Source organism: Pongo abelii, chromosome 4 (genome assembly GCF_028885655.2).
Source record: "Pongo abelii isolate AG06213 chromosome 4, NHGRI_mPonAbe1-v2.0_pri, whole genome shotgun sequence".
Classification (NCBI taxonomy): domain Eukaryota; kingdom Metazoa; phylum Chordata; class Mammalia; order Primates; family Hominidae; genus Pongo; species Pongo abelii.
In genome coordinates, this window is record NC_071989.2 from 36,360,067 (window position 1) to 36,378,733 (window position 18,667).

The window sequence follows — 18,667 nt, forward strand, 5'->3', positions numbered from 1 at the left end:
GAGCTGGGATTACAGGTGTGAGCCACCATGCCCAGCCTGGCCTTCATTTCTAGCTAACATTTATTGATGCTCTAAAATTGAAATAAAGTAATAGAGAATTTTTTAATCACCCACTAAGATTATGAAAAAAACCAACACTTCAAACTGTTTAATATCCTAGATCCAAAAGTTTCTAATCTACCTTCTAATGTTTCCCATTAGCCTGTTTTCCCATTCCCTTGGCAACTAGTCACATGAGCCTATAAGTTATGCAGCTTTACTGGCATAAATATAATCAAAGTATTCCCAGGGTCAAGTGTGATGGAGCCTCCTGAAGCAGGAGGATCACTTGAGTGCAAGAGTTCCAGACCAGCCTGGGCAACATGGCAAAACCCTGACTCTACAAAAAATACAAAAATTAGCAGGGGATGGTGGTGCATGGCTGTAGGCCCAGCTACTTGGGAGGCTAAGGTGAAGGTGAGAGGATTTCTTGAGCCCGGGAAGTCGAGGCTGCAGTGAGCCATGTTCATGCCACTACACTCCAGCCTGGGTGACAGAGCAAGATTCTGCCTCCAAAAAAAAAAAAGAAAGAAAGAAAAAAAATCTCAGATTTTTGCACTATCTTGCAACTTTTCATCTCTCCTCAAATACAGTTATTAGTTTCTATAGTGTGGGTAAAATAATGAAGCACATTTCTGGAAGTTTGAGTAACAACACTGCAGAAAACTTGACTGCTTTCATTTTTACTAGAAGAAATACATGGAGAAAACAGTTAAGGATTATACTATGAAGTGACATCTCTTTATGACAGACATAACATAAACTGACCTCGATATAAATATAATTATATGTTTTTTCTGCCAGCTGTATGAAGACCGCAAAGAGGGATAAGACAGGAGTAGTGCTAAAGAATGTGCACTCTGACCACACAACAATCACAGAGAAGATGGACAGAACCACAGCAAGTATCTTGTAAAACCATGGTCGCAAAAGACATTCCCAGTACCATTCTAGAAGATAAAAGAAAAAAATGATTATGAAAACTATAAAAGAGTAATGGGATATTTACATTGTTTCAAAATAGCTCCCAATAAGATACTTAATTACAAAGAGAAAAACAACAATTTTACAGTGGAGAAACCAGGCAGATACCACCCTAACCAAATGACACCCATGATGGGACAAACTGACATCGTGTGCCTCCTGCTATGATGTACTGATAGGAACATGACATTGCTGCTGTAGTATTCCTACGAAAAATGCAGAACTTGCGTCTAATTTTAAAGAAACATCAAAGTCAAATTCAGGGACATTCAACAAAAAACTGGCCTATACTCCCCAAAACATTTCTGATATATCATAAAACACAAAGACTGAGAAACTGTGTCAGATTAGAGGAAACTAAGGAGACATAACAACTGAATGAGATGCACGATCTGGGATTTTTTACAAAAAATATTATTGGGACAATTATAGCAAAATCTGAATAAGGTCTGTAAATAATGGTAGAGTATAAATATTATTTTTTTTATTTTGATGGCTGTATTTGGCTATGTAAGAAAATATCTTTATTTTTCGAAAATATACACGGAAACATTTAGGAACAAGGAGGCATCATGTCTGGATACAACTCTAAAATGGTAAGAAAAAAATACATACAGATAAAGCAAATCAATATGGCAAAATGTTAACATTGGAGAGCCTGGTTAAAGGGTATATGGGAATATTTTGTACTGTTTTGGTTTTTTTTTTTTTCTTGAGACGTAGTCTCGCTCTGTCGCCCAGGCTGGAGTGTAGTGGCGTGATCTCGGCTCACTGCAACCTCTGCCTCCGGCATTTAAGCAATTCTCCTGCCTCAGCCTCCCGAGTAACTGGAACTACAGGCGCGTGCCACCACTCCCAGCTAATTTTTTGTATTTTTATTAGACGCGTGCCACCACGCCCAGCTAATTTTTTGTATTTTTAGTAGAGACAGGGTTTCACCGTGTTAGCCAGGATGGTCTCGATCTCCTGACCTCATGATCCACCCACCTTGGCCTCACAAAATGTTGGGATTACAGGTGTGAGCCACCACGCCCAGCACTATTTTGGTTTTAAGTCTGAATTTAGGTATAAATAAAAATTTAAAAAAGAAAGCTCAATAAATTAAAAAGCTATATTTTTAGTTCATTTATTGAACAGTTGAGCTTCTGGTTCACTGTAATTCTTTACAACTTTCCTCTCATAATTCCTAGTGATTTCAATATCCACATAAATGATTCCCCTTTTAATACACGTATCTCTCATTTCTTTGACTTCCTCTCCTCTAATGAACTTTCCCTCCACCCTACCTCAATTACTTGTTGCTATAGTGATGCCTAAACCTTTTATTATCAGTATCTCCAGCCCTTCCATATAATCACATTCCAGCATCCTTGTCTTCAAACAATACCTTCATCTAGTACAGTATTTCAACTCCACTAACTGACCATACCTGGACGAAAAATCAATTTATTCTATCACATTTTTACTGTTATTTAACACTTTGATACCCTTCCTTCCTTATGCAGCTCAGATTCCAGTCTTTGAGGACAGTATCCCACTTACTTTGGCCCATTTTGCTCCACTGTACCTGCTAAGCTAAATCACACCTGGTTAAATCCAACTCCCTGGCTACTCTGAGCCTGCATCCACATCGCTGCACATTGCAGGAGAAAGACACCCCACCTTGTTGACTGGCCTCACTTTAAATTCTTAATCACTAGCTTCAAGTGGGTCCTCAGTACTGCCTCACTAGCCTACTATAATTCCCCAATCTTCTCCCATGCCCACTCTCCTAGGCAACTATTTTGCACCTTCTCTTCCCTCCTCAAATCTCTAAAATCTCCTCTCCTATACTTACTCTCCACATTTCATTGAGAAAACAGAAGTGATCAGAGGAGAATTTTCCCAAGTTTCTACCATTACATCTTCTCAGCTAGTTACATCTGTGCCTTACCTCCACCATTCTCTTCATTGTTCACTATTTCCCACCATCTCATCTCTACTAGTCATGAACATTGTCCTAGAAATTCTCCATTGTCTTATAAAATTCTATTATTTTTTTCTTTTCTTTCTTTCTTTCTTTCTTTTTCTCTTTCTTTTCTTTTCTTTCGTCTCTCTCTCTATTCCTTTTTCTTTGACGGAGTCTCATTCTATCCCCAGGCCGGAGTATAGTGGTGCAATCTTGGCTCACTGCAACCTCTGCCTCCCGGGTTCAAGCGATTCTCCTGCCTTAGTCTCCCAAGTAGCTGGGACTACAGGTAGGCTGGAGTGCAGTGGTGCAATCTCGGCTCACTGCAACCTCCGCCTCCTGGGTTCAAGTGATTCTCCTGCCTCAGCCTCCCAAGTAGCTGGGACTACAGGCACGTGCCACCAAGCCCAACTAATTTTTGTATTTTTAGTAGAGACGTGGTTTCACCATGTTGGCCAGGATGGTCTCAATCTCTTGACCTCATCATCTGCCCACCTCGGCCTCCCAAAGTGCTGGGATTACAGGCATGAGCCACCGCGCCTGGCCTCAAATTCTATTATATCATTTACTAATTACATGTGATAATTTCTCTTGACTATGCCCCCAATCCTCTTTCAGCTACTACCCCTTTTCTCTGTTCCCTTTTATAAGGAAAACATTTTTAGAGTTTTCTAGTCTGTCTCCAATTGCTCCTCTTCTTATTTCTTTTAAATTTCAGTCAGACTTTTTTATCCTCTCCCCTCATTTCTCTAAAATCCAATGGTCAGATCTTAATATTTACGATCCTTAATCTATGTGCAACATTTGAAAAGGTACTTTATATACTCTTTTCCTCAAAACACTTCATTGTCCTAATTTTCCTATCTCACTGGCCTCTCCTTTTCTAGTCTTTTCTGCTGGTTACTTCTCATCCACCTAATCTCTAAATTCTAGAGTGCCTCAGGCTTGGTCCTCAGACTTTTCTCTTTTCTCTATCTCAATTACTTCTTTATTGATTTTATTCTTACCCCATGGTTCCCTACACATCGATGGTACCCTAATTCATATCTGCAGTTCAGACTTCTCCCTTGAATTTAAATTTCTGTAATCAACTGCCTATTCAGTATCTTTATGCCTTTATATGTTTATTGTCTGTTTTTCTCACTTCACAAGGGCAGGAATTTCTGTCTTTTTAAATTGATATATACCAAGCTACCCAGCACCCAATAATACATAGCACTAATGTACCCAAATATTTGTTGAATGAATGAAAACAGACACCACATCATTCCTTCATTTAATTAGGAAGGATTTTTGTTAAAGGAGTTTTCTGAGGTATTTGTTATAGCCATTAAGTCTTCATACTCAAAACCAAACATGCAAAGGAGAATCAAGTGAATATAACCATTTTTTTTAATAAATAAGGTAAATAGAAGTTTTAATACTATGACACTTTGGTACTTGCTTTAAGTTTCTTCACACTAAATTTGACAATACTTGAAGGGACTGCCATAAATTAGCAAAAAGGAGAAAAATGATAACTACAGAATATAGGTTTTATAATAAGACTAATAAATGTTAATAATCAAAGAGGACTACTTAAGGAAATATTTCAGTAGTATGTCAAGACTGAAGAAGAGACCCAAGCTTGTGATGTAAAATTACTTAAAATTCTAACTATTTTAAGTACAGTCATGTGTCACATAACAACATTCCAGTCAATGATGGACTGCATATACAATGGTGATCCCATAAAATTACAATACTGCATTTTTACTATTATCTTTTCTATGTTTATATACACAAAAACCACTGTGTTACAACTGCCTACACTATTCAGTACAGTAACATGCTGTACAGGTTTGTAGCCTAGGAGTAATAAGCCATACCATATTGCCTACCTGTGTAGTGGGCTATACCATCTAGGTTTAGTACATACCCTATGATGCTCATGCAGTGATAAAATTGTCTAACAATACATTTTTCAGAGTAATCCCAGTCATTAAGCAATGCATAATTATATATATTATGCATTATACAAAATATGCTTGATGTATACATGTTTTTTAAATAGAATTTTTATTATTTGTGAAGTAACAGTGGAAACTGATGGATTATATGTTATATGATAAGTAAAATAGTTATTTTGGGGAAATGTTACCGGATACTTAATATCACATGGTATAAATCAAATAATACAAATAAAATTCAACTTTGCATTGGTGAAAATACTTAACTTTTTCTACAGAAAACTTTTCATCATTAAAGTTTGAAATTTATATCAAATTACATACCAAATGTAGGATTATAAAAATATTGGATAAATCGATTTTCCGGCTCTGGCGATTGAAAGGTGTGAACAAACTGATGAGTAGCACTAGTTTCATTTTTTGCTACATCTTCTAGATAAAATGCTTGTTCCAAAAGAATCTGCCATTGTACTTGAGTTCGACGGTGTCTCTGAACTGAATAAATCACCTAAAAAAGAGAATGGGGGTAGACCTGGCAGTGTTCTGATCCAACAGTGGTTCAACTCTCCACTAGGGAGCATGTTTTGATTGTCACAACAATGGGAAAGTGCTAGGGCATTTACTGGGTCAGGCTGAGAATATTAATGTCCTAAAATGATGTAACAGTTTTATATAATGTAACAGTTATGCTCAGTGAAGAATTCTCCCTCCCCAAATGCCAATAGTACCTCTGCTGGTATACACAGAGATAAAATATTTCAAAGAATAATAAGACAGGATTAAAGGAAGTTTTAAATACACACTCACTAAAAATTCCTTTTTTTATGAGCAATGATTATAAGTCTAATTAAAATTATCATTAAGTAAAATACTTTTAATTAACAAAGTTACCTGTTTATGCAGTTTTACCAGACTTTTTTCACTTGGATAGATATTATGCTTTTCATCAAAATCTTCATAATCATCCATGTTCCTACCCATTTTTTCCTGATACTCTGTAGGGCACTAAAAAAAAAAAAAAGTAGATTTTTAAAAATCTTAATTGTAAAAAGATAAAAATTTATTTTTATTAAAAATCTTTCATTGTTGAGCAGTTCTACTTTTCTCAAAAACATCTTCCTACTTTATTGTCATCTCTAGTTAGACTTCATTTGCTGATATTTTCTTGAAAATGTCTTAAAAGATGTACTGAATTTCTTCTCACCTTTATAATATTAATCTTTGTGTTCATATATACCAGAGAGATATAGATGGCTATAGGAAGGGGAGCTTACCTACAGGAAGCAACTAGTATTTGAGAAGATTATTCTAAGTAGGATAAATTATTTTTCTAGCTAAAGAATGAAGCAAAATCATGACAAATCCAAGGTGCTGAATATTTGAAAGGCATAGCACAGAGAAATAAATACATGCATTTAAAGTCATCTTCCATACTACTACTCACTTATTACCTATATGAACTTGGGCAACTTAGTTAACCTCTCTTAGTAGTTCTCAAAAAGTAGCAAATGTGAGATAAATAGTTAGAAAAGTGATTCCATGAGTATTATCTTAGCCAAACAGAACACTACACAAGAATCAGTATAAGAGATTTAAAATCTAGGAAAATAAATATTTCCATGGTTCTGTGGGTTTAAAAGACAACTGGGGAACTGCAAATAACCATTTTTGGAAGTATATGAATACCACTAATTCAATACCAATGCATCAAAACCTTAACTGTATAGTTTATTAAATATCTATGTTAACATCACTCATTTTATGATATGTCATGAATATATTAATGAAATATATTTGTAAAATAACGTGTAGGCAGCTGATTGTAAGATATTATTGAGGCCTTAGTTTCTTATAGGAGATATGCCTTTAGTGAACATATACAATGACATTTTAAAGGTTTACTTCCATCATTGTCATAACAATCCTTATATATTAGTGAACCTCTATCTCCATATTTCAATAGAAAATACTGCCAATAATTAGTGTTAAACTTGCAGTAATTAAAAAAATTCAAAGTACAAATGGTGTTTGGTTGATATTTCTATGAAAATGAATTTAGAAGACCTCAGCTATAGGCTGTTTTCATACTTTTCTGGTACTTTTGGTATAATATTATATAAGTGTATATTTCAAAAGGAAACAGACAAGATGATTTCATTACCTTTTTAAGTATTGTATCAACACATTTTCTCAATGGGTGATTATACTTGATGCTTTCATTCACTTTACGAACCTCCTATAAAAACAGTAAAATAAATAAAAATATTTCCATTTCTACAGATCACATATTCCAAATGAGAATGCATTAGGTACTATATATTTTCTCACAAGTTCAACTTCAACACAAATTACTTTGCATTACATGAATAAAGGTTCTTAAGAACACAAGTAAAAATACAAAGTCACTGAATAGCTATTTCTATACCCTGAACTTTTCCTTACTTTCTAGATTCACTCTCTCATCACTTCATTACTTGGTACACAAAAAAGAATAAGCACTATTTAAAAGTCCACAAAAGATCAGACAAACTTTATGGTCCTAAAAGAATAGGGCTATGTTCCTCTGCCTTACTCACCAAGATCAATTATCTCATTATGTAAAATACAGTGAAAAACCAGAGCAACCAGAAAAGGCCACAAATGTCACAAAGTACCAGCTCCTTTCCAATAGAAGAGTATTCTAGAGCAGTCATGATTGATTAACTCCATACTTGCTTATAAGGAGCACACTATCTACTGGCGGGCACAGTGGCTCAGGCCTGTAATCCCAGCACTTTGGGAGGCTGAGGCAGGTGGATCACTTGAGTCCCAGAGTTTAAGACCAGTTTTTACAATATGGTGAAACCCTGTCTCTACCAAAATTACAAACATTAGCCAGTCTCATAACCTGGTCTATAAATAAATAAATAAATAAATAGATTAAAATTTAAAAATAGAATAACTTAAAAACAGACAAACAAAACAGCATACTATTTGCCAGTACTGTGCTAGGTGTAAGGCCCCCGTAATCCATACTGGAGGGTGGGGAGAGAAGACAAGGAATTGTCAGTCTTAAAATTTCAGTCCAATAATGGATAATTAAATAAGCAATTCTGAGTATAAAAGGCACAAAAGGGTTAAAGAGAAGACTCTTTAGAACCAGTAGTTCCTAAGGAATCACAATATTCTATAATATTCATGAAATTTTTAAGAAGTTGAAACCACTGTTTTAGTCAGGTGAAATAGCATGTTCACAGCCTGGAAAGCATAAGAGAAGTGAGCAGGATATTTAGAAGAACATTCTGGGGCACAGAGTAGAGCAGCGTTTTAAGGGATACAAAACTCAAGGCGGAGAAGCCATCTAGCACATAGACAAAATTGCGAAAAAATATTTGTAATTTATATGACAGACTCATTATCCTTAATGTGTGATGAGCTCTTACAAATCAACAGAAAAATGGGAATATAGAAAAAAATACAATTGGCCAATAAATGTCTAAAAAGATATTTGAGCTCACTAAAAAGTTACAGATTTTAAAAATAAGAAGCTTTTTTCAAAATTCATATCATGTAAAGAGGTAAGACTGTGGGAAAACAGGCCCTCCAATACACAGCAAAAAGTGATATAATCTATTTAAAGGTAATTTCACAACACCTATTGAAATTTAGAATATGCATACTTTATAAATAATCTGTACCAGTAGACACTATTCCTGTAAAGGAATTTAGCTTAATGAGGAAAACAAACATAAATAAAAATGATGTGGAAACTACTGTCAAAGTATGAGGTGCTCTGAGAGGGGAGAACGTAGATTCTGATTAACTGATTATTTAAAATGAGATGAAACAAAATATATAGAAGTCAGTCAACCAAAGGGAGAGACTAGAATATTCCAGGCAGAGAGACAGGGACAGGACACATAAAGGCCTCCAGGCCTAAGTGAACACATTACTTGAAGGGACTGAAAAAGTCCAGTGTGATTATAGGGAAAGGGAGATTAAGGGTCTGCATAGCACTGGATCAGGCTGAAAGAGCAAGATCAAAGTGATCCTAGAAGCCCTTAATCATGGTTTATTTTGAGGTTAATGTGTGAGGCCTACACATGACAGTGACAAGATAAGACTTGGGTTTTTAAGAGGTTACCTGGAAGCATCATTACATCTATTTTCCATTACTAAGCTGCCTTAAAGTTTCTTGACTTGTTAGCACAAATTTATCATACTTTGAATACGAACTATACAATTTGTTTATATATTATATGTGAAATATCACGTTTTTTTCTTTAAATTATTTAGCCATATTAAAAAACAAGTACTGAAACAATTAACATTTGCTATATCTGTTATAAATTTAGGGTTCCTTCAAAAGTTCATAATTTTAATAAAGCATGGAAAGTATTTGAAATATACTGTTTGCCTTCTTCATACAAAATAATGTAACTTTGAACTCTTTCATTACTGTGTCTTGTCAAATTCTTTTCTAAGCAGGTCAGACAGCATTCATGAAGGGAGGCTAACAGGCAGTTTTCAGTGGAAATAAGTAGCTGTTTCTCCCTCCCTAAAATTCTCTATCTAGAAAAATGATAAAAGGTAGAGGTGACCTTTTCGGCCATCTAGCAAATACCTTTTGAATGATTTGACATAGTTTATAAGTTTTATTAATGCTTCAAAGAAAGGTAACAGACACACAAATGCATATATCAATTTCAGAGAGAAACATATCATAAAAATACCAAACAGTTTTTATAAAACTACATTTGGGAGATTAAATGGATAGCTGAAAAAATAATTACTAATAAAGTGATTGAATTTTGTTATCTGTCAAATGACTGGACTTCTCAGTATGGCATTCAAAGCCAAGATATAGCTTTATCTTTCCAACGTAAACTTTATGCTCAAATTAATTTGGTTTTAAAACTTCCTGATATCTGCCCAGAATGTTAACAGCTATCAAAATTCTACCCATCCCGCAAGGCCCAGGCCATACTTCATGTCCTCTGACTGTTATTCAGTAGTGATACCTCTCCATACTAGAGCATTTTCATTGTTCATGTCACATTTACCATATACTGTAAGGGACTCTGTCCAATTTTCTACTCTAGAAAGTCAGTAGAATAAGAATTTCTATTCTGGCCAGTTCTGCATAGCACTTAACATGGCAGGAAGACAGTAAGTATTTTTTAAATGATAAATACATTTCTCCTCAAGTTTATAAGTTTCCAGATATTCAGAAAAGCGGAAAGAATCCCAAAATACCTTGAAGTATATGGCCAGAGAAATTCATACACAGGAGGTGGAGCAAGATGGCTGAACAGAAGTCTCCACTGATTGTCCTCCTCATAGGAACACCAAATTAAGCAACTATCCACACAAAAAAGTGCCTTCATAAAAACCAAAAAACAAGGTACAACCTCAGCCACTGTTCGCTATAGTACTAAGTGGGCTCTTGGGGCCCCAGATTGCAGGACTTGGCTCTTAGACAGCATTGTTGAACCTTCTCTGGGTCAGATGGGAGTCCAGTGCCCTGAAGGGAAAGTCCCAGGCATGGCAGCATTCACCAAAAGCTGACTGAAGAGATCCTGGGCCTTGAATGAACACTGGAGGTAATGAGGATGTACTCATTGTGGCCCTGGGGCAGTAGTGGCCATGGGGAGAGACTCCTCTGCTTGTGGAAAGGGGAGGAAAGCGTGAGAAGGACTTTGTTTTGTGGCTTGCGTGCCAGTTTAGCCACAGGTAGATTCCTACAGTTTTTGGCTCCAGGACCTGGCTCCCAGATGGCACCTCTGGACACACCCCAACTCAGGGAGAACTTGCCACTCTGAAGGGAAGAACAAAAGCTCGGGTGGCTTTGCCACCCGCTGACTATAGAGGACCAGGGCCTTGAGTAAACATAGACGGTAGCCAGGCAGTGGTTACCGTGGGCCTTGGGCGAGACGCAGTGCCATGATAACTTCAGGTCTAACCCAGTGCAGTCCCAGTGATGGTGACCACAGGGGTGCTTGAGACACCCCCCCCCACCTCCAGGCAGCTCAGGACAAAGACAGAGACTCCAGTTGTTCGGGGATAAAGTAAGGGAAGAGAACAAGAGTCTCTGCCTGGTGCTCCAGAGAATTCTTCCAGATCTTATCCAAGACCACCAAGGTGGCACACATCTCCAAGTCTGCAAGAACCACAGCATTACAGGACTTGGGGTGTCCCCTAATATAGATACAGCTGTAGTGACCAAAAACTTAGATTATAATACCCAAGTCCCTTCAAATACCTGGAAAGCCTTTCCAAGAAGGATGGCTACAAATAAGCCCACACTGCAAAAACTATAAAGAACACCTAACTTTTCAATGTCCAGACACCATCGAACATCCACAAGAATCAGGCCCATCCAGAAAAACATGACCTCACCAAACGAATTAAATAAGGCACCAGGGCCAAGTACAGTGGCTCACTCCTGTAATTCCAGCACTTTGGGAGGCTGAGGCTGGAGGTCACTTGAACTCAGGAGTTTGAGAACAGCCTGGGCAACATGGTGAAACCCTGTCACTACAAGAACACAAAAATTAGCTGGGTGGTGGTATGTGCCTGTAGTACCAGCTACCAGCTACTTGGGAGGCTGACGTGAGAGGATGACTTGAGTCCAGGAGGTGAAGACTGCAGTGAGCCAAAATCATGCCACTGAACTCCAGCCTGGGCAACACAGTGAGACCCTGCCTCAAAAAAATTAAATAAAATAAATAACAAGGCACCAGGGACCAATCCTGAAGACACAGAGATATGTGCCCTTTCAGACGGAGAATTCAAAATAGCTGTTTCAAGGAAACTCAACAAAATTCAAGGTAACACAGAGAAGGAATTCAGAATCCTATCAGGTAAATTTAACAAAGCTGTTGAAAGAATTAAAAATAATCAAGTAGAAATTCTGGAGTTGAAAAATGCATTGACATATTGAAGAATGCATGAGAGTATCTTAACAGCAGAATTGATCATGCAGAAGAAAGAATCAGTGAGCTAGAAGACACTTGAAAATTTGGCTATTTGAAAATACGGTTAGAGGAGACAAAAAATAATAAAAAAGAATGACAAATGTCTACAAAATCTAGAAAATAGCCTCAAAAGGGCAAATCTAAGAGTTATTGGCCTTAAAGAGGAGGTACAGTGAGAGATAAGGGTAGAAAGTATATTCAAAGTGATAATAATAGAGAACTTCCCAAACCTAGAGAAAGATATCAATATTCAAGCACAAGAAGATTATAGAATACCAAGCAGATTTATCTCAAATAAGACTATCTCAAGACATTTAATAATCAAACTCCCTGAGGTCAAGGATAAAGAAAGGATCCTAAAAGCAGCAGGAGAAGAGAAACAAATAACACACAATGGAGCTCCAATACATCTGGCAACAGGCTTCTCAGTGGAAACCTTACAGGCCAGGAGAGTGACAGGATATATTTAAAATGCTGACAGAAAAAAAAAAAAAAAAAAAAAACTTATCCTAGAATAACACATCCAGTGAAAATATTCTTCAAACATGAAAGAGAAATAAACATTTCCAGACAAACAAAAGCTGAGAGATTTCGTCCATACCAGTCCTGTTCTATAAGATATGCTAAAGGGAGTTCTTCATTCTGAAAGAAAAGGACATTGATGAGCAATAAAAATCATCTGAAGGTACAAAACTCATTGGTAATAGCAAGTACACAGAAAAATAAAGAATATTATTAACACTATGATTGCGGTGTGAAAACTACTCATATCTTGAGACAAACCAATGAAAAATAACCAACCCAAATGTCCAACAATGATAGACTGGATTAAGAAAATGTGGCACATATACACCATGGAATACTATGCAGTCAAAAAAAAGGATGAGTTCATGTCCTTTGTAGGGACATGGATGAAGCTGGAAACCATCATTCTCAGCAAACTACCACAAGGAAAAAAACCAAACACCACATGTTCTCACTCATAGGTGGGAATTGAACAATGAGAACACATGGACACAGGAAGGGGAACATCACACACCGGGGTCTGTTGTGGGGTGGGGGGAGGGGGGAGGGATAGCATTGGGAGATATACCTAATGTAAATGACGAGTTAATGGGTGCAGCACACCAACATGGCACATGTATACTTATGTAACAAACCTGCACTTTGTGCATATGTACCCTAAAACTTAAAGTATAATAATAATAAAATAAAGAAAGAAAAATAACGACAACTTTTTAAGACACAGATAGTATAATAATACATAAATAGAAATAAAAAGTTAAAAAGTGGAGGGATGAAGTGAAATCTAGAGTTTTTATTAGTTTTCTCTGTTCATTTTTGCAGTCAATGTCAAGTTGTCATCAGTTTAAAATAACAGGCTATAAGATATTACTCACAAGCCTCAAGTAACCTCAAACCAAAAAGCATACAACAGATACACAAAAAATAAGAAGCAAGAAGTTAAAACATACCACCAGAGAAAATCACTTTCACAAAAAGGAAGACAGGAAGGAAGGAAAGAAAAGAATATCACAAAATAACCAGAAAACAACAGAATGGCAGGAGTAAGTCCTCACTTATCAATACTAACACTGAATGTAAATGAACTAAACTCTTCAATCAAAAGACACAGAGTGGCTGAATTGATAAAAAAGACATTACAACTGATACTGAAGAAATTCAAAGGATTATTAGAGACTTCTAATGAGCAACTATATGCCAATGAATTGGAAAACCTAGAAGAAATGGACAAATTCCTAGACACATACAACCTACCAAGATCAAACCATGAAGAAATCCAAAACCTGAACAGATTGACAACAAGTAATAAAATCAAAGTCGTAATAAAAAGTCTCCCAGCAAAGAAAAGCCCAGGACCCAATGGCTTCACTGCTGAATTTTACCAAACATTTAAAGAACTAACACAAATCCTACTCAAACTATTCTGAAAAACAGAGGAGGAGGGATACTTCCAAACTCAATCTATGAGGCCAGTATTGCCCTGATTCCAAAACCAGAAACAGACACATCAAAAAAAGAAAACTGCAGGCCAATATCCCTGATAGACACTCATGCAAAACTCCTCAAGAAAACACTAGCAAAATGAATTCAAGAACACGTTGAAAAGGTTATCCATCTGATCAATTCAGATTTATACCAGGAATGCAAGAATGGTTTGACATATGCAAATCAATCAATGTGATATATCATATTAATAGAATGAAGGAAAAAAACCATATGAGCATTTCTATTGATGCTGAGAAAGCATTGATAAAATTCGGCATCCCTTTATGATAAAAACCCTAAAAAACCCTGAATATACAGGGAACATACCTCAACACTATAAAAGTCATATATGACAGACCCACAGCTAGTATCATACTGAATGGGGAAAAATTGAAAGCCTTTCCTTTAAGATCCAGAACAAGACAAGGATGCCCACTTTCACCACTGTTATTCAATATAGTACTGGAAGTCCTAGGTAAAGCAATCAGAGAAGAGAAAGATATAAAGGGCATCAAAATTAGAAAGAAAGAAGTCAAATTATCCTGTTTTCAGGTGATAAATCTTACATTTGGAAAAACCTAAAAACTCCACCAAGAAACTATTAGAAGTGATACACAAATTCCGTAAAGCTGCAGTACACAAAATCAACATTCAAAAATCGGTGGCATTTCTATATGTCAACCGTGAACAATTTGAAAAAGAAATCCCATTTACAATTGCTATAACACAAATAAAATACCAAGGAATTAGCCAAATAAGTGAAAGATCTCTACAATGGAAACTATAAAACACTGATGCAAGGAATTGAAGAGGACACACAAAAAAAAAGGTATTCCATTTTCATGCACTTGAAGAATCAATATTGTTAAAATGTCCATACTACCCAAAGCAATCTACAATTTTGATGCAATCTCTATCAAAATACCAACAACATTCTTAACAGAAATAGAAAAAGCAATCCTAAAATTTATATGGAACCACAAAAGAGCCTCAACTGCCAAAGCTATCTTGAGTAAAAAGTGCAAAACTTGAGGAATCACATTATCTGACTAAACTACATAATAAAATGATAACCAAAACAGCATGGTGTTAGGATAAAAACAGACCAATGGTACAGAATACAGAACCCCAAAATAAATCCATATATCTACAGTGAACTCATTTTTGACAAGGGCTCCTAGAACATACAATGAGGAAAGGATAGTCTCTTCAATAAATGGTCCCAGGAAAACTGGAAAACTGGATATATGCAGAAGAATGAAACTAGACCAGGTATCTCCCCATATATAAAAATCAAATCAAAATGATTTAAAGACTTAAATCTAAGAACTCAAACTATGAAACTAATACAAGAAAACATTGGAGAAACTCTCTGGGATATTGGACTGGGCAAAGATTTATTAAGTAATAACCTACAAGCACAGGAAATCTAAGCAAAAGTGAACAAATGGGATCACATCAAGTTAAAAAGCTTCTGCACAGCAAAGGAAACTATCAACAAAATGAAGACATAACCCACAGAATAGGAGAAAATATTTGTAAAAACTATCCTTCTGACAAGAGGTTAATAACCAGAATATATAAGGAATTCAAACAACTCCATGAGAAAAAAAAATGTAATAATCCATTTAAAAATGGGCAAAAAATTTGAATTTCTCAAAAAAAAAAAAAGACATACAAATGGCAAACAGGCAAAAACAGGCATTTTATAGTTTTCATTATAGAGATCTTTCACTTATTTGGCTAATTCCTTGATATTTTATTTGTGTTATAGCAATTGTAAATGGGGTTTCTTTTTCAGATTGTTTGCTGTTGACATATAGAAATGCTACTGATTTTTGAATCACTAATCATCAAAAAGATGTAAATCAAAGCTACAATGAGATATCATCTCACCCCAGTTAAAATGGGTTTTATCCAAAAGACAGACAATAATGTAATGTAAATTAGTACAACTACTATGGAGAACAGTTTGGAGGCTCCTCAAAAAAATTAAAAAAAAAAAAAAAAAAAGCTACCATGTGTTTCAGCAATTCCACTGCTAGGTATATAACCAAAACAAGGAAATCACTATATCAAAGAAACGTCTGCACTCCCAAGTTTATTGCGGCAGTACTCACAATAGCTAAGATTTGGAAGCAACCTAAGTGTCCATCAACGTATGAATGGATAAAGAAAACGTGATACATATACACAACAGAGTACTATTCAGCCATCAAAAAGAATGAGATCCAGTCATTTGCAATAATATGGGTGGAGTTAGAGGTCACTATGTTAAGTGAAATAAGCCAGGCACAGAAAGACAAACTTCACCTGTTCCCACTTATTTATGGGGCTGGGAGGGGTTATGGGTAGAGGGGAGGGTGGGAAGTGGGAATGGTTAATGGGTACAAAAATATAGTTAGAGTGAATAATATCCAGTATTTGATAGAGCAGGGTGACTACAGTCAATAATGTAATTGTACATTTTAAAATAACTAAATGAATATAATTGGATTGTTTGTAACATACAGAAAAATAAATGCTTGAGGTGAAGAGCATGTACAAAAATTTTTTAAAACCCCAGAAAAACAAACAAAAAAGAAATTCATACCTGAGAAATCATGCATTGTTTTTGATGGAAAGAGGTTCAGAGTTCTCCTGCTATCTATGTGTACTTACTGCTATTTTCAAAACAACCATTTTTAAAGAGCAGTTTCTTATCTAAACTTTTTTACACAGCTTAAAACCTAAGAATACTATACTAAAATAGCAGAGAAGTCACCAATGCTGGTCCTTAATTTTCCACATCTTATTTCTAAGTAGAGGACTCCTATTTTAAAATAACAACAACAAAATCTATTTTATTCAGACAGCAAAGCTTCCTCTAGGGAAAATCCATAACTCAAATAATACCTGGGTTTATTTTTTTTGTAGGAATGTTGAATAAATTAGTGAAATCCAAATTCCTCAAATCTGAAACAACTGAATTTAATACCAACTTTTGGATGGAAGGCTATCAAACTTAAATTAATTTCTTTTATCAAATATAAGTATCTTATTGAAATATCAGTTTTCAATTATTTCAATTTTTTCCAAAATTCAAAATTTCAAATATAAATGTAAAATTTATCAAATATAAATTATCTTCTTTCAAAAGATGTAACAACATTCATCATAGGAATGTTGAATATAACAGGAAATTTAATCATTTCAATTTAAATAATACTATTTACAGACTCACTCCTACATTTAAATCAATATTTTCTGCTGTAGTTCTTACATTTTGTAGAGAATAAATGCTGCAAAGCCAACATAAAATTTTCTAATCACAGTATACATTCATTTGTTCATTTATTCATTCATTTAAAAAATGGTTGCTGAGTGTTTAACAGTCTGGACAATCAGGGAAGATGTTATGGGTTGAATTGTGTCCCCTGAAACCTAACCTCCAGTATCTTAACATGTGATCTTATTTGGAAGATCACATGTTGCAGATTTAATTAGCTAAGTTAAGATGAGGTTATACTGGAGTGGGATGAACTCTAATCCAATATGACTGGTGTCCTTACAAAACAATGAAGTTTGGACACAGGCACACAGGGAGAACACCATGTGAAGATGAAGGCAGGGGTCTACAAGTCAAGGAATGCCAAAGATCGCAAACCACCAGAAGCTAGAAGACAAACATGGAACAGATTTTCCCTAGAGCCCTCAGAAGGAACCAACCCTGAAGACACCTTAATCTTGAACGTTAGTCTCCAGAACTGTGAGCCAATATTTTCTATTGTTTAAGCCACCCAGTTTGTGGTAGTTTTGTTACAGCAGTCCTAGGAAGCTAATAAAGCTTCCCTGAAGAATTCTCATTTATGTTAAGACTTGAAAATGAAATAGGAATTAGCTGAAGAGAGTGCTGAAAAGAGCATTCTAATAGTTTGGGAATAGCATGCTCAAAGATAGAAAAGAAAGACAATGTGTGTAATGATTAAGCATACGGTCATCAAGCCAGATCAATTCAGTTCACTATTTGTTCTCATACTAGAACACACCCACTCTCATTCATTTATTTATGGCTATGGCTGCTTTCATCCTACAATGACAGAGTAGTTGCAATAGAAATGATATTGCACACAAAGCCTAAAATATTTACTATCTGGCCCTTTACAGAAAAGTTTGTCAGTCCCTGTTAAAGGCAAGACTGTCTGGCTCTTATCACTTCCTAGCCATGTAGACATGAGAAAGTTACTTAATCTCTCTGTGCCTCATATTCTTCATTTATAGAATGGGGATTTACAAAAATCTCTATCATAAAGTCATGAGAATTAAATATACGTATAGTGCTTAGAAAGTCCCTCTTAGGCAAATAGTAAGTCTATATAATTGTTTACTATAATTATCACCATTACTAAGTTTGAGGAATGAAAGTTGAGTGTTAGGTAAATATTAAGTCTATAGAATTGTTTATTATTTCATCACCATTAGCAAGTTTGAGAAACCAAAGATGACCAGTGCGAGAAGACAGAGGCTTGGGATACAGCTGGAGAGCTAAACATAGGCCAAATTATTTTTCTGTAGGCTGCATTAAAATATTTTGGAGTTTATTCTAACATGAATGAAAAGCCTTCAACAGGAGTTTTAATTTGAAGAGTATCATCAGCTGAGTAGCATATTTTCCCTGGGGAGCAAAAATGTGAATCCATAACACATTCTCTTTAAATCCATAACAAAATTTTTATTTAACACAGAAAAATTTTATAATTTGTTGTATATTTTTATGTACAGTATTGAAAGTTATACTTTCA

The 18,667-nt window shown here is 35.5% G+C and overlaps 1 protein-coding gene across 3 annotated transcripts in view; it reads right to left on the reverse strand.

Annotated features, from left to right (window-relative positions):
* The window catches only part of LMBRD2 (LMBR1 domain containing 2), a 53,580-nt gene that overhangs the window by 18,389 nt on the left and 16,524 nt on the right, over positions 1 to 18,667 (reverse strand). For all 3 annotated transcript variants that reach the window (XM_002815490.5, XM_054555476.2, XM_063724086.1), the window contains 4 exons: positions 7,082 to 7,156; positions 5,812 to 5,925; positions 5,245 to 5,428; positions 808 to 989 (listed from right to left, as the gene is read on the reverse strand). In XM_002815490.5, the coding sequence (XP_002815536.1) occupies positions 808 to 989; positions 5,245 to 5,428; positions 5,812 to 5,925; positions 7,082 to 7,156 (555 nt within the window). The remainder of the gene's footprint in view (positions 1 to 807; positions 990 to 5,244; positions 5,429 to 5,811; positions 5,926 to 7,081; positions 7,157 to 18,667) is intronic.